This window comes from Heteronotia binoei, chromosome 8, assembly GCF_032191835.1.
Source record: "Heteronotia binoei isolate CCM8104 ecotype False Entrance Well chromosome 8, APGP_CSIRO_Hbin_v1, whole genome shotgun sequence".
NCBI classification, from domain to species: Eukaryota; Metazoa; Chordata; class Lepidosauria; order Squamata; family Gekkonidae; genus Heteronotia; species Heteronotia binoei.
The window spans coordinates 49,101,561-49,120,947 of record NC_083230.1 but is presented as its reverse complement, the minus strand read 5'-3'; the positions used below and the strand labels follow the sequence as shown (position 1 = coordinate 49,120,947).

Sequence of the window (19,387 nt, the reverse complement as noted above, 5' to 3'; positions counted from 1 at the left end):
TGATAGTAGCTAGAGACTTCAGAAAGAAAGTGCAGAAGATAAGAACATAAGAGAAGCCATGTTAGATCAGGCCAATGGCCCATCCAGTCCAATACTCTGTGTCACACAGTGGCCAAAAAACCCAAGTGCCATCAAGAGGTCGACCAATGTGCCCCCCCAAGCACCAAGAATACAGAGCATCACTGCCCCAGAGTTCCAACAATACACTGTGGCTAATAGCCACTGATGGACCACTGCTCCATGTACTTATCCATTCCCCTCTTGAAGCTGTCTATGCTTGTAGCTGCCACCACTTCCTGTAGCAGTAAATTCCATGTGTTAATCACCCTTTGGGTGAAGAAGTACTTCCTTTTATCAGTTCTAACCCGACTGCTCAGCAATTTCATTGAATGCCCACAAGTTCTTGTACTGTGAGAAAGGGAGAAAAGTACTTCTTTCTCTACTTTCTCTTATTTCAATATTCTGTTATTTCAATATTGTGCCAAGAGTTGTTAGGTATTGCGGTGTGACCTGACATTAATAGTCATGGCAATAGATGTTCTGACTAATTTACTATTGTGAGAAAGGGAAACAAGTACTTTTCTCTACCTTCTCTATCCCATGCATAATCTTGTAAACCTCGATCATATCACCCCACAGTCAACATTTCTCCAAGCTAAAGAGCCCCAAGCATTTTAACCTTTCTTCATAGGGGACGTGTTCCAACCCTTTAATAATTCTAGTTGCACATTTCTCTAGTTGCACTTTTCTGCACTTTTTCCAATGCTATAATATCTTTTTTGAGGTGCGGTGACCAGAATTGTACACAGTACTCCAAATGAGGCCACACCATTGATTTATACAGGGACATTATGATACTGGCTGATTTGTTTTCACTTCCCTTCCTAATAATTCCCAGCATGGCATTGGCCTTTTTATTGCAATTGCACACTGTCTCAACATTTTCAGTGAGTTATCTACCACAACCCCAAGATCTCTCTCTTGGTCAGTCTCTGCCAGTTCAGAACCCATCAACTTTTATTTATAGTTAGCATTTTGGCCCCAATGTGCATTACTTTGCACTTGGTCACATTGAACCTCATCTGGCATGTTGACGCCCACTCACCCAGCCTCAACAGATCCCTTTGGAGTGCCTCACAATCCTCTCTGGTTCTCACCATCCTGAACAATTTAGCGTCATCTGCAAACTTAGCAATTTCCCTGCTTACTCCCAACTCCAAATCATTAATGAACAAGTTAAAAAGCATGGGGCCCAGTACTAAGCTCTGCGGCACCCCACTGCTTACCATCCTCCACTGTGAAAATTGCCCATTTATACTCACTTTCTGTTTCCTATTAATTAGCCAGTTTTTGATCCATAAGAGGAGTTGCCCTTTTACTCCATTAATCTCAAGCTTACTAAGGAGCCTTTGATGAGGAACTTTATCAAAAGCTTTCTGGAAGTCAAGGTAAACAGCACCTATTGGGTCCCCTTTGTCCACATGTTTGTTCACCCCCTCAAAGAACTGTAACAGGTTAGTGAGACAAGATCTTCCCTTACAGAACCCATGCTGAGTCTTCTTCAATAACTTTTGTTCATCAACGTGCCTACTAATTCTCTTTGATAATGGTTTCCACCAACTTTCCCAGTATTGAAGTCAGACTGACTGGCCTGTAATTTCCTGGATCGCCTCTGGATCCCTTTTTAAAGATGGGGGTGACATTTGCTACCTTCCAGTCCTCAGGAATGGAGGCAGATTTCAATGAAAGATTTCATATTTTTGTCAGGGGATCCAAAAGTTCACCTCTGAGTTCTTTTAGAACTCTTGGATGTATGCTATCTGGGCCTGTTGACATCAGTTTTTAATTTGTCTATCAGTTGTAGGACCTCTTCTCTCATCACCTAAATCTGACTCAGGTCCTTCAACACCCCTCCCCAAATTAGCGGTTCTGGAGTGGGCAAACACTTCTCATATTCCACAGTGAAGACGGAGGCAAAAAATACATTCAGCTTCTTAGCCATTTCCCTATCCTCCTTCAGTAATTCCTTTACCCCTTGATCTAATCCCCCTTACCCCTGCCTCCCTGGCTGGCTTCCTGCTTTTAATGCATTTGAAGAAATTTTTATTGTTGATCTTTATGTTTTTTGCAATATGTTCCTCATAGTCCTTTTTTGCCTGCCTGATCACAGTTTTGCATTTGATTTGCCACAGCCTGTGTTCCCTTTTATTAACCTCACTTGGACTAGCTTTCCACCACTTAAAGGAATTCTTCTTACCTTTTACCTTTTCTATTACTTTGTTTGTTAACCATGCAGGCTTTTTTTATACCTATTTGTGCCTTTCCTGACTTGCGGTATGTATTTTATCTGAGCTTCTAGGATTGTAGTTTTAAATAGTCTCCAAGCTTCCCCAAGGGTTTTGACCCTATTTACCTTTCCTTTCAGCTTCCTCTTGACAAGCCTCATCTCAGAGAATTTACCCCTTTTAAAGTTAAAAGTGGTTGTGTTGATCTTTTGTGGCAACTCCCTATTTATACAAATGATGAAATCAATAACATTATGGTCATTGCTCCCAAGTGGTGCAATCACTTTTACATCTCTCACCAGGTCTTGGGCATTACTTAGGACCAAATCCAGGATTGCTACCCCCACCCCCGGGTAGATGTGCAGGAAGATGTGCTTCCTGCTCCTGAAGGCTGGAAGTAAACTGTTGGAAAAGGCAATGGCTGGTGTACAGAGAAGAAGAGAAGACCCTGTAGGATGCAGCAAGAAGACAATTAGATAGGATAGTAGTCAGCACCTTCTCTCCTGTTAATTGTCATTCCTTGTTTGTCTCCAGATTGCTACTCTCAGGGCAGTTTCCCCCTTCTTCTTGGAAGTGCTACGCTCAGTCTTACCCTCTCTCTCAGCTTGAGATGTAGTTAGGATACAGTGCTCCCTCTTAGATGTGGATTTTTGTGAACAAACATTTTACTTTGTGAGCAACTGTTATTAAAGTCAGGCTCATAGCCAGAAAAGTTTGGGTGGAGGGGCCCAGGAGCTGAAAAAATTGGTGTGAGGGCCACCGTGACTTGACTGCTTCCTCCCTCCAGCAGCCCGCACACCCTGCCCCAACTCTCTCTTGCACTCTTTCTCTGGCTCTCTCTGGCTGTTGCTCTTTTGCTCTCCTGCTTGCTGTCTCTCTGTCACTGTCTCACTGTCTCCCTCTCTCTTGCACTGCTGTTCTCTCTCTCTCTCTCTCTGCCACTCTCTCACTCTGTCCCTCTGTCTTTCGTGCTGCCATTCTCTCTCTGTCTCTCTCTGCCTGCTGCTCTCTCACTCTGCCCCTCTCTTTTGTGCTGCTGTTCTCTCTCTCACTCTGTTGCTCTCTCACTCTGTCCCCCTGTCTTTCGTGCTGCTTTCTCTCTCTCTCTATCTGCCGCTCTCCCCCTCGCTGGTCCTGGAGGCTCTCCAATGGAGGGGCCCTACATAGGGAAGACGGGGGTTTAATAGAGAGGGCTGGCTCCCCCGGGCCCCTTGTGGTGACAGGCCTGATTAAAGTTTCGAGCAAGCAATTAGGCTACTGCATAAATTAGTTTGCTGTGGAGCCATCCTTCCTGAGCTAAGACAAAAATGGATGAGCTGGAGGCTAAAAAACTGGGGGGTAGCTCACACAACCTCAGCTTAGAGGGAACACTGGGGAACCTATCTCTGTCTCTCTTTCCTATCAAGTATGTTAATTCTGTAATAAACCTTTATCTACTCTTTAATCAGGTTGTGCACTATTGCAGTGTTAATCACTCTGCCAACATAAACAGTGTGTCCTGCACACACAGTGCTCTAAGCTACTACAGTGAGCTTTTTAAAAAAGTTTTCCGTTTTCCTTTAGATTTTTTTTTTGTGGGAGAGGGTTGAAACTCCCCATTGTACATGGTCTCAGTGTGTAGATTTTTTTTTATTGTGTTCAAAATTAGATATTATTATTGCATAATAAAATTTCTATATTGTACTCCAAAGTTAAGGCAGTAAGATGTCCAATCAGTATATATAGAATGTACTGTTTCCTGATAGCCAGGTGCAAGCAGTATATCTAGAATATATTGTTTCCTGATTCTAGTATTACAGGACTGGGTGACTTTTCTGTTGGAAATGTTTCCCAAGTCAGAAAGGCTGTGAATATATTTAAAAATGTCTTGTAACAGGTGGTTCAAAGTGTTATTTTGTTATAATTAATTTTGAACATCCTGTCAAAAGATCTAATTGGTCTTTTAAATTTTGTTGTATCACAAATACTGTCTATCATATACTACTTTCTAGATAATTTTGCATTCTGTGTCAGAATCATGCATCCTGCAGTAAAGGATGCAATAAAACTAGTTCTGTGATGCAATTCAGTCCTAATGCAAGTGGGGAGAGGAATTACTATAATTACCTGTTATTCCCTTGGCAGGACATATTAAGAAGAAGAAAGAGTCAGTCACATTTTATGTCCATCCAGGTGCAAGCAAAATTTTAATTGCTTGGTGTTCTAGGACAGGAAACTCATGGACACGTTGTTATTTGATCAGTTATATTTTCCCTGTGTGAATCCTTGAACTTCAGCCAAATGCTTTAACCAGTGAAACCTTGTGAATGTTAAATGATGTATTCCTTTTTACACTGTGGATTTTCAGGTCCTTCCCACTTGGAATACACACACCCCATACTTGGCATCCTAGGCTGCTTAGAAGGTGCTGCATTTGGGGTCATTGCTTGCTATGACTGTTCCTGGTAGGGAAACATTAATGCAGCCATAGTGATGGCTGCTCTGTCCTAGGGTGGGGTTAGAATGGCATATCCCTAGGACAAGCAACAGAAGTAATGTGATGTTCTACCTGATTCTGTGGACTGGCATGCTTCGCAGTGGCTCATCATTTGGCATATATTTCATTAGAAAATTAGCTTCTAACATGCATTTATTCACAACTGCAGCAAATAACTTTTGTTCATTTATAGATCAAGGATGGGCAAAAGGCAGATCAGGATCTCCTGGTAATCCCAGTTTGGGACACTGAAGATTTCCTAAGGCTTGTTTCTTAGAAATCTTGGGGAGACCTGATTGCCTGGTATTTGAACATAGCTCTCAAGATGCAGCTCATTTTTGGTGCTCCACTCCCCATTTAGAGAAGGTCCCCAATATAGCCAACTAGTCTACTTGACAGTGCTGTATATACTACTCTCTAGTAAAGTAATAAATATTCTGACACAGATCACTGTTCTAAATAAGAATCACCTCTTAGCTTCAATATTTCTCATGAAAAAGACTTGGTATAATTGGTTGCCTGTCATCAGATCTTTGTATAGCAATTTTTAGGGGTGTTTGTTGGAATCTGTGATGTGCAGCAGGCAACAATGACAGCTCCTCCACCTTTTAAGAATTTGCTCTGCCCTCCTGGGAGGAGCCTGTTTGTAACTGGTTCCTAGGCTTGTCAATCCCCAGTTCAGGGCAGGGAATAACTTGGTTTGGAGGTCTTACTCCTGCTACAGAGTTATCAGAAAGTGTGGGGAGAGGGTATAATGGAGAATTGATCCATGGGTATCTCAGGCTCGGGGGGGGGCTGTTTTTTTTTAGGTAGAGGCACCAGATTTTAAGCATAGCATCTGGTGCCTCTCCTCAGGGTACCCGCCAAGTTTCAAAAAGATTGGACCAGGGGTCCAATTCTATGAGCCCCAGAAGAAGGTGCCCCCATCCTCCATTATTTCCAATGAAGGGAAGGCATTTAAAAGGAGCACGGTCCCTTTAAATGTGATGGCCAGAACTCCCTTCAGAGTTCAACAGTGCTTGTCATAACTTTGCTCCTGGCTTCACCCCAAAGTCTTCTAGTTCCACACCTAAAGTCCCCAGATATTTCTTGAGTTGGACCTGGCAACTCTACTGGCTCCTACTGTTGGACCCCAAAGCTCTGGCAAAAGAAAAAGAAACAATTTGCTCTGTCAGACCTGAAACCTGACATGTCTCTATGTATATCAGTTGTTGACTGCTAGACACTATTATTGGGCTACCGTCTCTGGACACTCATTTTTTTCTCCCCTAGCACATCTTTTTTTAAAAATTATTGAAGCACTGAAAAAAGCCATTCTTGATCATTTTTGCCTTGGACATTAGCTGACTTTTTAGTTTGTATAAATCAGGAGTGGCCAAACTTGCTTAACATAAGAGCCACATAAAATAAACATCAGCTGTTTGGGCTATAGGACATGAATGTCAGATGTCTGGGAGCCATAAGACAGGAAGGAAAGCAAATAGATGGAAGAGGGAGAGATGGAAAGAAAGCAACTTTAACTTTAAATGCATTTTCCAAGTCACCAGTTGGCTTGGCTTGGAGAAATGATTTAAAGGGAGAAATGCCTTCTCCAAGCTGGCTGACAGGGCGGTGGGGAGTTCAAGAGCCATGCAATGTGTGTGAAAAAGCCACAGTTTGGCCACTCCTGGTATAAATTGCTGCAAAACAAATATTACATTAAAACGTAGTTGGCCATAACTAAGATGAGACAATTACCTCCAGAGGGAAATTTGGGGTGCCATTAAAGATGGCATAATGGGAATGAGGCTATGGTACAAACTACTAAGTTTTCTTGCAATGAAACTTTCTAGAGGTTTAAGCAACTTCTAGTTGAAATTGTACCCAGTTTTAATTGTGTCTGTGTGGAGAGTGCCACTTGAACTTTCCATTTCAGACCGCAAATGTCTTGGACTGGCCCTAACTTGAAGTCAGTCATTCAAGTTTTCAGTTGTTTTTAATGTTAAGTATTTATCCCAGCTGGCCTTAAATAAATTTTTGTTTTACAGTTATTCTCAGTGTCTCCAAATGTCTGACCAACAGTTCATTCCATGTCTTGTTTATAGATGTTTATGCCTTGCAAAGTACTTTGCTGTTCTTTAGTAAGCCTATTAGTTGATGTTATTATATAGCCAATTTCATGTTGATATCTTTTATTTTCGAGTTGCCTCTTAATAGAAGAGTGAAGTTAATTTAGCTTTAAAACTGGGTAAACATTCCTTGTGTTTAGTTTTAAAAAAAGTTATACTGTGAAATTTTATTTTAGCAGCTTTGGAAAAAAGTTTGGCTGCCATCCTGTAGATATTTACCCATGTTTAAACCTGATGGATTTCATGACTGGCTTGTAGCATAAAAATTGTATGGCAGTTTGCAGCCCTGTTGCTTTTCAGTGAGGAAATTTGATGGAGCCAATATCTTATTTTTGTAGCAAAAAAAAAAGTGGCATGGGGAATTAACAAAACAAGAACTATACTTTGTTTCAACCCTTCATTGTTTTACTTTGTATTATTTCATCAATACTTAAAAATTATTTCATCAATACTTAAAAATTTCTTTTCCACTTAAAGGTAGACACCTGTGGGTTCTTGCTCTGGGAAGGTTCCCAACCCAGCATAAGATTGGCATACCAGAGTTCAAGTATGTTGCTAATATGCATGGGGATGAGGTATGTCTACTACTTAAATTGTTCCAGTTTCCTTTACAGCTGTATTTACTGGTTACTTTGGAAGCAGGCCAGTGTGTTATATATAGAATATTTCATTTAAAGAACTCTAAATCCTACCAGAAAATTAGAGGTGGATTAATAATATATTTTTAAAATCAAAAAAGGAATGAATTATTGTTGTCTCTTTAGGATTGTTGTTGGGGGGGGGGAGCAAAAGAGATGTGTTAAAACTATGATAAAAAATCTCTTGCACATTACATTCATAGGATATAACTTTTACAGTCATTTAGCATATATTAGGCCTTTTTAATTTCACTTGTTATCCACTACAGAGGGCAATAATAAAGAAAGTTGTATCTATCAACCGAAGAATTCCCTAGGGCTTCTATCACACTGGGAATTAATCACAATGATTGGCATGCTTCTGGCGCTCTCTAGTGAGAGAGCAATAAATCGTCTTGACTGGTGTGCCAGAGCTCCTTTTTCCTTGTTACTGTAACTGAAACTGGATATGGTTGCAATAGTACCTAAGGCTTCAGTTCATTATAACAAGAATGATTTAATTGTATGTACAGAACTGTGTGGTCAATGTATGGTAGGACTGTAGTAAAACCAATTCTTCCTTTTTGTGCTTACAAGTGTCTAAACTGGAGAGGCCTGGGGCTTGGCTTTTCTCATTCTTTATTTCTCTCACTACTTTTTTAGCATTTCCAAATTTTCTTTAGAAACAAATGCTGTCAACACATTTTACGTACGTATTAAGTTTTTTTGATTTTACAATCAAACTAGCTAGCTACGTGGAAGCAGATTCCCAAATAGGGTTGCCAAGTCCAATTCAAGAAATATCTGGGGACTTTGGGGATGGAGCCAGGAGACTTTGGGGGTGGAGCCAGGAGACATTGGGGCGGAGCCAGGAACAAGGGTGTGACAAGCATAATTGAACTCAGAGGGAGTTCTGGCCATCACATTTAAAGGGACAGAACACCTTTTTAAATGTCTTCCTTCCATATGAAATAATGAAGGATAGGGGCACCTTTTGGGGCTTATAGAATTGGACCCCCTGGTCCAATCGTTTTGAAACTTGGGAGGTACTTTGGGGAGAGGCACTAGATACTATACTGAAAATTTGGTGTCTCTATCTCAAAAAACAGCTCCCCCAGAGCCCCCGAAACCTCCAGAGCAATTCCCCATTATACCCTATGAGAATCGATCTCCATATAGGGAATAATGAAGTGCTCAGCAGACGTTCTCCCCCCCCACCCCCCACCCCGTTTCTGGTGACTCTGGGTAGAACCTAAGCCTACCAAACCACTTTTACTCTTGAGGAGCTGGGCGTGTTGTGGTCTGTTGCAACCGCACCCTGCAGGAGTGTAGTGTATCGGACTCAGCGCAAGCGCCGCGCGACCCGAGCCACCCTCGGGTCGCCGTGCGCAGCGCGGGAAAAGCCACCGCCAATCCTGACCAAGGGCGGGAAGTTTAACTGGCCAGGATTGGGCTGGCCAGCGAAGGGGATGTTCCGGGAGGCATGTATATATTAGCGGACCCGGCCGCGTGTTCTGGGTTGCGTGTGATGTACCAGCCAATAAAGACCTATGCTTTCACCACGTCTCGTCTCCCAGTACATTACACTGGCGACGAAGGTGGGATCTAGATAGGCCCGGCCGCCCCGAGGGGAACCTGACCGGGCCGGAGACGAGGAAGGCGTGAGACCGCAGGATCGCACAGCCCGCCGCCACCATGGCGAACTCTACAGTAACGACGGGCCATCTTGCGGAATTCAACCCGGAGCACCCCGAGAGATGGGAGACCTACACAGAAAGGGTCGAGTGCTACCTGCGGGCGAACCTGATCGAAGACGACGACAGGAAGAGAGACGTCCTGCTGAGCGTCTGTGGAGAAGAAACTTTCGAGATCGCAAGAGGCCTCTCCGCTCCAGCTAAGCTGACCGAGAGGACCTACCGGGAAGTCGTGAGACTCCTCACGGGCCACTTTTCGCCCCAACCGTCCATCGTCGCCCGCCGATTCCTCTTCCACAAGAGGGACCAAAAGTCGGGGGAGACAGCGGCGGTCTACCTGGCGGCCCTTCGACAGATCGCCGGGAACTGCAATTTTGACAAAAGGGACGAAGCCCTGAGGGACCGTTTCGTCTGGGGCCTCCGAGACGAACGACTGCAGCAGAAGCTCTTCGCTAAGGAGGAGCTCACGCTACAACAAGCCTTCAACGAGGCGACGGCGTTCGAGAGGGCCACCAAGGCGTTCGGCCAGCCACGCGGCGAAGCAGTCCACCAAGGAGAAACAGAGCTGGAAGACCGAGCAGAGGAAGAAGCGTTTCAGCTCCGGAGGCCTCAGAGAACGGACACACGGGCCCCCGCGAGACAACGAGCGACGGAGAGGGCCACCGCCACCACCGGTTCCAGGTGCGCCAGCTGCGGCGACCCCCACGAGCGACGGGACTGCCCGTACCGCAACCTGGACTGCCGCAGCTGCGGGAAGACAGGCCACATCGCCCGGGCTTGCCGGGCCAAGAACAGCCGCCGCCAACCGTCAGCGCATCACGACTCCCTGGACACACACACGACGGCATCCACCAGTCTGCAGGTATTGAACTTGCCCCTCTCGGCCCCAGACAAGGTCAAAATGTCGGTCCTAATCGAGGGCGCCCCCTGCATCATGGAAGTAGACTCGGGTTCCTCCATCTCTATCATTTCGGAGGAAACCCTCAAGAAACTATGTCCCCGCCGCCGCATCCAAACGAGGCCAGCGGACTTCGTACTGAGGGACTTTCAGAAGAACCCAGTACACATCGTGGGGTGGGCCCGGGTGCATGTAGAAAGAGGGGGTTTTAGGGGGCCCCTAGACATCCTAGTGGTCAAACGCCAACTGACCACACTTCTCGGGTTGGCGTGGTTCAATCCACTGGGGATCCAGCTGGTGGGGGTGGACCAATTGCAGGCCAGCAATTTCGACGGGGTCTGCCGGGAGTTCCCCGAGGTCTTCGACGGGTCCTTGGGGAGCTACAAGGGTCCGCCCATCACCTTACCGATAGACCCAATGGTCAGGCCCATAAGGCTTAAAGCGAGGCGCGTCCCGTTCGCCCTTAAGCCTAAAATAGAGGCAGAACTGGACCGCCTAACAGCCCAGGGCGTCCTAGAACCTGTAACGTATGTGGAATGGGAGACCCCCATAGTAACGCCAGTCAAACCCAACGGGGAGGTTAGGATCTGCGCTGACTACAAGTGCACGATCAATAAGGCGCTGCAAGACAACCCCTACCCAGTCCCGGTGGTTAGCCACGTCCTAGCAGCACTAGCCGGGGCGAGGGTTTTTGGAAAGCTGGACTTAGCACAAGCATACCAGCAACTGCCGGTCGACGCTAAGACAGCGGAGGCGCAGACGATCGTGACCCACAGGGGCGCGTTCAGGGTTAAACGGCTGCAGTTCGGGGTCAGTGTAGCTCCGGGGATATTCCAGAGCATAATGGACGCTCTCTTGAAAGGGATCCCCGGAGTTCAACCCTTCTTTGACGACGTTTTAATCGCCGCCCCCACCGAAGGAGAGTTCAGCTGCCGCCTGCGAGAGGTCCTCAGACGGTTCCAAGCGGCGGGGCTGCGAGTCAAAAAGGAGAAATGTTTGTTGGGTGTTCCGCGAGTGGAGTTCCTGGGGTTCGCCGTGGACGCGGCTGGAATTCACCCGACGGCGGACAAGACCAGGGCCATAGTCCAGGCCCCTGCCCCCAAATGCAAGGCAGAACTACAGAGTTTTTTAGGATTATTGAACTTTTATCATGCATTCCTGCCACACAAAGCCGCCGTGGCGGAACCGTTGCACCGCTTGTTAGATAAACAGGCCCCGTGGGTCTGGGGTAAACGCCAAGCCGCGGCGTTCCAGGCAGTGAAAGACCTCTTGGTCTCTAACGCGGTACTTCATCACTACGATGAAAACCTACCCCTGATCCTGGCTTGCGACGCCTCCCCCTACGGAGTAGGAGCGGTCTTAGGGCACCAACTCCCGGACGGGAGAGAGGCGCCGATCGCTTACTACTCCCGGACTCTGTCCCCTGCCGAGCGGAACTACGCCCAGATCGATAAGGAGGCCCTGGCGATCGTGGCGGGGGTGCAAAAGTTCAACGACTACCTCTACGGTAGGCGTTTCACCATCGCCACTGACCACAAGCCGCTCCTCGGCCTCCTAGCCCCCGATCGTCAGACCCCCCAGATTCTGTCTCAGAGGGTTTTAAGGTGGAGCCAGTTCCTGAATTCATACACTTACGCTCTGATACACCGCCCCGGTAAAGCAATGGGTCACGCAGATGCCCTCAGCCGCCTGCCGCTACCCACAACGGACCCAGATCCCGCCCCGGCACACGGGGTGATGCTCATTGAGTCGCTCCCCGAGCGCCCACTGCACGCGGACGAGGTGGCTCGGGCGACTGGGAGAGACCGCATCCTCGCACGGGTCAGGGACTGGGTGGGAAGGGGGTGGCCCTCGGGCAAGGTGGAAGAAGCATTTCGGCCGTTCGCGTCCAGGAAGGACGAGCTATCGACACACAAGGGGTGCATACTCTGGGGGAGCCGGGTGGTGGTGCCCCCCCCCCCTGCGCAGACAGGTATTGGAGGATCTCCACGAGACCCACCCGGGCATCGTGAGAATGAAAGCCCTGGCCCGGAGCTACGTGTGGTGGCCGGGCATGGATGAGGAAATAGAGGGGTGGGTAAGAAGGTGCCAACCATGCCAGGAGTCCAGACCCAATCCGCCGTCCGCCCCGGTCCACAGGTGGGAGTCGAACGGGCGGCCGTGGTCCCGCCTCCATGTGGATTTCGCGGGGCCGTATCAGGGCCAGATCTTCTTTATACTCGTGGACGCATATACTAAATGGCTAGAGGTAATCCCGGTGGCCTCGACCTCCACCGCAGCAGCAGTCAGGGCGCTCAGAAGGGTCCTCTGCACACACGGGATCCCTGACACCCTGGTGACGGACAACGGCACGGCATTCACCTCCCGGGAATTCCGGGAGTTCACCGACCGGTACCTCATAAGGCACATAAGGTCCGCCCCGTTCCATCCAGCCACCAACGGCCAGGCGGAGCGCATGGTGCGGACCACCAAAGAGGCCCTTGGCCGTATAGTACATGGGGATTGGGACCACCGCCTCTCAGCATTCCTGTTCCACAACAGGATCACCCCAAACCCTGTAACCGGTTTCAGCCCCGCAGAACTGCTCATGGGGAGGAAACTGACCACTCGTCTAGATAGGCTACACCCGGACCGGGCGCCGGATGTCCGCGGGTCCCCCGAGGTCCGGGAAGCAGTGAGAGGATTCTTTCCGGGCGACCCAGTGTATGCGAAAAACTTCGCAAGCGGCCCCAAGTGGTTGGCGGGAAGGGTTCTGAGGGTGACAGGCTCCCGGTCATACGAGGTAACCACCGCCGGAGGCCAGGTGCTGAGGCGGCACATCGACCAGCTGCGCCGCCGCACCCTACCCGAGGAGGCAGAAGAGGCAGAGAGTAGGGAACCGCCAGCAACGGAACCGCCAGAAGGGGCCCCGCCAATACAGGAGCTACCCACGTACGAGGCCCCCGCAGCCGCGGGACCAGAACCGGAGCCAGCACCCGACCCGGGCCGGCAACAGCCAGAAACAGCGCCACCCACGTTGGGATTGGGCCCCACACCAACGGCAACCCCGAGGAGATCAACACGGGAACGCAGGACGCCAGCGTACCTACAGGACTATGTAGTTTAAACTAGGAGGGGAGGAGTGTAGTGTATCGGACTCAGCGCAATCGCCGCGCGACCCGAGCCACCCTCGGGTCGCCGTGCGCAGCGCGGGAAAAGCCACCGCCAATCCTGACCAAGGGCGGGAAGTTTAACTGGCCAGGATTGGGCTGGCCAGCGAAGGGGATGTTCCGGGAGGCATGTATATATTAGCGGACCCGGCCGCGTGTTCTGGGTTGCGTGTGATGTACCAGCCAATAAAGACCTATGCTTTCACCACGTCTCGTCTCCCAGTACATTACAAGGAGCGTGCCTTCCCCCCCCTTCCCCAGAAGATTAGCGTCTCTTTCCACCAGCTGGCCTCCAGAGAAGCGGCTCTCCTCCGAGCGCAGCCGTGGAAGGTGGCGGAAGTAAAGGAGACACCCCTGGCCGCTTTCTCCCCAGTTTGGCCCAACCCACCCCCAATTCCGACGCAAGCTGCCAGGCTGGATTGCACAACCTGAACCTGCCCCTTCTTCTCCGCAGCCACAGGGGCATGCCTACCTGCCCATTAGCAGCTGCTGAGAAAGGAGAAGGCATGGGGGAGGAGGAATGCCCTGCTCCTATGCCCCTCCCCCACCCTTGGAAGGGGGGGATTCCACTTGCCTTAGCCTTCTCCTCCAGCAGCAGTGGCTGCTGCAGGGACCACCACAGCAGAACTTCCCAACAAAAGCAAAAGTTGTCCAGCTGCTAAGCAGGCGAGGAGAGCAAGCAGCTTGCAGAGGAGGCAAGGAGAGGCGCCAAATGAAAAAGTAGTTGGGCTGGGGCGAGAGAGCTGTAGCAGGCTTCGCTTCTCCCCAGGAGGAAGGACTAATAATCCTTCTAATAATCTGTTACTCTCCTACCCTTGCCTGACCAATGGGATGCACAAAGATTCTTAGAAGATTTCAGGTTTTCACGGTTGGTAACATTAGGGTTTGTAGAATCTTTCGGGCTGAAGTGCCGTGTTCTACTGGAGAAAGTTTTCCTTCCAGACGTTTCGTTCTCAGATGCGGAGAACATCCTCAGTGGCGTTGCAGCCGGAGCAGGCGCTCTGACCTTCTTGGCTGCTGTGCATAAGAAGGTCAGAGCGCCTGCTCCGGCTGCAATGCCACTGAGGATGTTCTCTGCAGCTGAGAACGAAACATCTGGAAGGAAAACTTTCTCCAGTAGAACACGGCACTTGAGCCCGAAAGATTCTACAAACCCTAATTCTTAGAAGACTTCTGTAGGAAAAGCTTTTGTGAAGGTACTGGACTGGGGTTGCCAATCCCCATTTGGGGGCAGGGGATCCCCTGGTTTGGAGGCCCTCCCCCTGCTTTGGGGTAATCAGAAAGTGGGGGGAGGGGAGGAAAATGTCTGCTGGGCACTCCATTGTTCCCTAGGGACACTTATTCCCATAGAAAATAATGGAGAATTGATCTGCGGGTATCTGGGGCTCTGGAGGGGAGCTGTTTCTTGAGGTAGAGGCACCAAATTTTCAGCATAGCATCCAGTGCCACTCATCCAAATCCCCCCCAGGTTTCAAAAAGATTGGACCAGGGGGTCCAATTCTATGTGCCCCCAAAGAAGATGCCCCCATCCTTCATTATTTCCAATGGAGGGAAGGCTTTTAAAAGGTGTGCGGTCCCTTTAAATGTAGTTGCCAGAACTCCCTTTGGAGTTCAATTCTGCTTGTCACAACCTTGCTCCTGACTCCACCCCCCAATGTCTCCTGACTCCACCCCCAATGTCTTCTGGCTCCACCCCCAAAGTCTCCTGGCTCCACCCCCAAAGTCTCCTGGCTCCACCCCCAAAGTCCCCAGATATTTCTTGAATTGGACTTGGCAACTCTATACTGGACATAAAATATCATAATAAAGCAGAGCTGGGAGAGTTTTGTTGGGAAGATGTTTTATTATAAAGTCATTCTTGTTCTGTTTTATTAATAAATAGACCAATTTCATTTTTTTTCCTGGCTTTTCTTTTCTAGCCACAAATCAATTTTGGGTTACAGGAAGGGATTTTGGCCTGGGATTTTAATGGGGTCTAAACTGCAGGTATACTATGGAACTTAGGGGGATGAAGCAGGAATTTTGATGACTAGAGCGAGTTTGTAGTATATTCATGATGAAGCTGCAAGAACACCTTATTGGACATTTATGAAATCCTATGAGGTGGCATTTAAATCCACTAGCTCACACCCAGCACAATTGTTTAAGGTAATTGGATCTTTAACGTCTCTCATTGAGAGAACTCAAAATGTTAGGAATTCAGCCATTAGCTGCGAGGCTTTTTTGCTGACAAAGTGTTGTTACTCAGTACAGGAACTGATGATGGCTGTCCCTGGATTCTGTGCTTGATAGCTTCAGCTGACCCTCCAGGACTAACGTTAGGGCTGCCAAACCCCTGGCAGGGCAGGGATTCCCCTGCCCAGGAGGTCTCCAACCCACCAGCCCACATTGGGCCAGCAGGGGGAACCTCTCTCCTACGTCGCCAGCGCACTGTTGTCACCCGGAAGTTACATCATTGCACCGGCAACGTCATGCAGCGGCCACTCTAGGCATTTCTGGGAAAACTATGGTTTTCTCCAGATGCTCTAGCAATTTGGGAGGGGAAAACTCTATGGTACAATAGGTACCATAGAGTTTCCCCCTTCCAAATGGCTAGAGTGTCTGGGAAAACCATAGAAACACCTAGAACGGCCACGTGTGATGTCACCAGTGCTATGACATCACAATGCAATGACATCACTTTCGGGTGATGTCATTGCATTGTACACGCACGAAAGTCCCCTGCTCCAGAAAGTGGGGGACTTGGCAACCCTATCCAATGTTGACAGGATTCTGGGTGCTGTCAAACCAATCACATGCCTTTTGGACCCAGGTCTCTTGTGACTGGTGTAAGCCAGCAGTGAAGGTTTCCTTAGGAGGTGGTGGGCTCTCCTTCCTTGGGTGTTTTTAAATAGAGGCTAGATGGCCATCTGACAGCAATGCGGATCCTGTGAATTTAGGCGGAGGTATTTGTGAAGTTCCTGCATTGTGCAGGGGGTTGGACTAGATGACCCTGGAGGCCCCTTCCAACTCTATGATTCTAAGGAACACAGGGACCTCTGGTAGACATTATCAATTTGTCCCTGGATTCAGGGGTCTATCTGGAGAGATTAAAAAAGACTGTAGTTGTACCGCTCTTAAAGAAGCCAACTTTGGATCCATTGAATGTTTCATTTCTGGGTAAGGTAATTGAGAATGGCGGCAAAGCAACTCCAGAATTTTCTGGATGACTTAATCCAGCTAAGGCAGAGGTTCTATAACTGGACAAGAAGGGATTAGGTTTTGGGTGTCAACTCCTGGCTCTTGACAATGTGCCCTTGGCACTAGCAGAAACTGTCAAGATCTTGGGCATGATTCTGGATGCCTCCTTATCAGTGGAGGCCCAGGTCACTAATGTTGCCAGGCTGGCATTTTTCCAGCTTTGCCAAGTCAGGCAACTGGCTCCTACCTGTCCCACCCTGACCCTAGCCACAGTAATCCATGCAATGGTCACCTCCAGGTTGGACTACTGTAACTTGTTCTATGTGGGCCTAAACTTGAGACTGACTTGAAAACTTCAGCTGGTTCAAAATGCAGTGGTGTGGGTCCTTACAGGGACACTGCGAATGACACATATTCAACTTGTGCTGTGTCAGCTGCACTGGTTAATGATTGAGCACAGGATCAGTTTCAAGGTTTTGGTGCTTACCTTTAAGGCCCTTAATGGTCTGAGACCCACATATTTTCTGGACCACCTCTCTTGATACACCCCCCAAAGAGCATTACTCTCAGCTGATAAGAACTTGCTTGTGGTCCCCGGCTTGAGAGATGTCTGGCTGTCCTTGACTGGGGCCTTTAGTGCCCTGGTCCCAACCTGGTGGAAGTCTCTGCCAAGTAACATCTATGTCCCGCTTGATGATACAGTTCCGTGGGGCCTGTAAGGGAGAGATGTTCCTCCAGGCATTTGGTTGAGGACAGCAACGGCATCCATTTGGCTGGCACTCTTACCCCCCATTCCCTCCTCCCCCCTGCAAGGTGGTACCAAAACTGGAAGGTTCTACTGCCATCCATTTAAATCAAATGTTACTTTAATTTTATTGTAATTTTAGTGTTTTTATTTGTATATGTTTGTTTTAATGGCTTCAGGTTTCTAAAACTACAATATTACTGTGAACATCACACTTATAAACATGCCCATTTTGAAGAACTCCTCCCCCACAGCACGTGCACACAAAATTAACATGACTTTCTCTGCGGTTCTCTGCAGTTTCTCAGCAGCTGAGTAGTGCTGAAAAGGGCTTGGCTCCAGCCCCATCATATAGGGACTGATTCCAGGTCTAGTTGCAAGAATATGTGCCACCTGCTAGTGTGAGCAGGCAGAAGTGTGTACTCCCACACTAGCTGAAAAGGAAGTGTGGTGATCTTTAGAAATATAACTTGTAAAAGGTGCTGCTGCATATTAGCTGAAGTAGGGTAACATTCTGAAGAAACCATTACAATTCTCACAAATGGTGTAATTTTGGCCTTAATTTTTAAAAGGTTTTTTGTATGTGTGAGGGAGAGTACAAGTCCAGAATTATACATGCATTTGTAAGATTCTGAAGATGTTCTTTCTCCTATTTTAAGATTTATTCCATCCTTGGGAGAAGTGTATAGATAGTGTTCTGAGAGAAGTCTCACAGTTTGCTGAAACAAACTCAGATTCTGAGGTAATTTAGAAATAGCAGTCAAATCTGTTAAGGAATTGAAGAAGTTGTTGTTTGCTTTAATGTACTGTTTCATTTCTATTTTCTTTAGCTTCCCTGTGGGTGTTCGCTGTATGGATTGTATTTGCATGGATGTCACAAGCATGTGTTAGCTGGTGTCCATGATGTGTAGCATATGTGAACTAAGTGATTCATGGGATTCCTTTTCATTCTGCAAGTTGTTTCTTGTCCCTTCCTTTGCAATGCATGCTTTGGTTTCCAGTTCCTCTCCTATCAATAGGGGCATCAGAACAGAGGAACAGAAATCTGTCCGTTGTTCTCCTTCATATCCTCACTAGAACAGTGTGCATGCGTGCAAGCACGCACGTAAGAGGGAAATTCAGCCTAGGAGTATCCTCTCTTATTTCTTTGTTGCTAGAATACAGATCTGAAATTAATTTGAACTAGTTAAACAAATTCATTAATTGATATATTATGATATTATTTTACTTCTAGTGTGCTTTCCAAAGTTTAATTTAGTTGTGTATGCATCACATACTTTGTAAGCAACATTTCTTTTAGAATGGTAATTCTTTTCAGCTAGTTAAGATTTTGGTTTTTACTCTGATTTTCCTATGCTTTGATCCTATTTTGTAATAATTTGTTTATACAGTATCATGTTTATTCTGTAAAAGAAATGCTTAAACTAAAGCATTACATATATTCTTGTAGTCAGTGGAAATCTCTCTCAGAGCATCACAGTATTTATGATCATCTAGCCACTGAAAATAAACATAATTTGGCCAATTTTGTCCAACATTGTAAACAATGTTTTTTTGGGGGAGAGGAAAACACTGCAGTGTTTATATATTTGGCAGTGGAATAGAGGATGAGAGAGAGAGAGGGAGAAAGAAAGAAAGAAAGAAAGAAAGAAAGAAAGAAAGAAAGAAAGAAAGAAAGAAAGAAAGAAAGAAAGAAAGAAAGAAAGAAAGAAAGAAAGAAAGAAAGAAAGAAAGAAAGAAAGAAAGAGAAAGAAAGAAAGAAAGAAAGAAATTTTGTTTCCAAGTGAGCTCTTTATCCATCCTAGAGGTGTTTTCAACTTTCAACCTAAAATAAAATAACCTGGCTAAAATCATACATTTTGTAGATTAAAACAAAAAATCAATAGCATAATAGTGATTCTGGAAAAGCAGGCAGTACACTTTACACACACATAGTCACGGGCAGAAATACTTTACTTACCTTGGGGCACTGGGTCCTTTTGGTACAGTGGCAAGTATAGAGGAATGGAAGGGAATGGAGATAAGATGGCCATTTGGAAGAAAAGGGAGAATTCTGCAAAGTGAACTGGCACAAGTGAATTCACTAAATCTGGAGCTTTTTCCAGCCTTCTGCAGATGTTGGGGCTCTATCCAGTACCAGCAAAGATCTTGCAAGTGACTGAAGTAAGCACAGACTAAGCTTTCCAGTGTCTACTGTAAGCACAGATTAGTCTTGCATTTTTAAATGCTTTCCAT

General features: G+C 47.2%; 1 protein-coding gene across 1 annotated transcript in view; it reads left to right on the top strand.

Moving 5' to 3' along the window:
- The window catches only part of CPM (carboxypeptidase M), a 70,654-nt gene that overhangs the window by 19,116 nt on the left and 32,151 nt on the right, over window positions 1–19,387 (top strand). Inside the window, exon 3 of the mRNA XM_060245055.1 lies at window positions 7,347–7,444. Within this exon, the coding sequence (XP_060101038.1) occupies window positions 7,347–7,444 (98 nt within the window). The remainder of the gene's footprint in view (window positions 1–7,346; window positions 7,445–19,387) is intronic.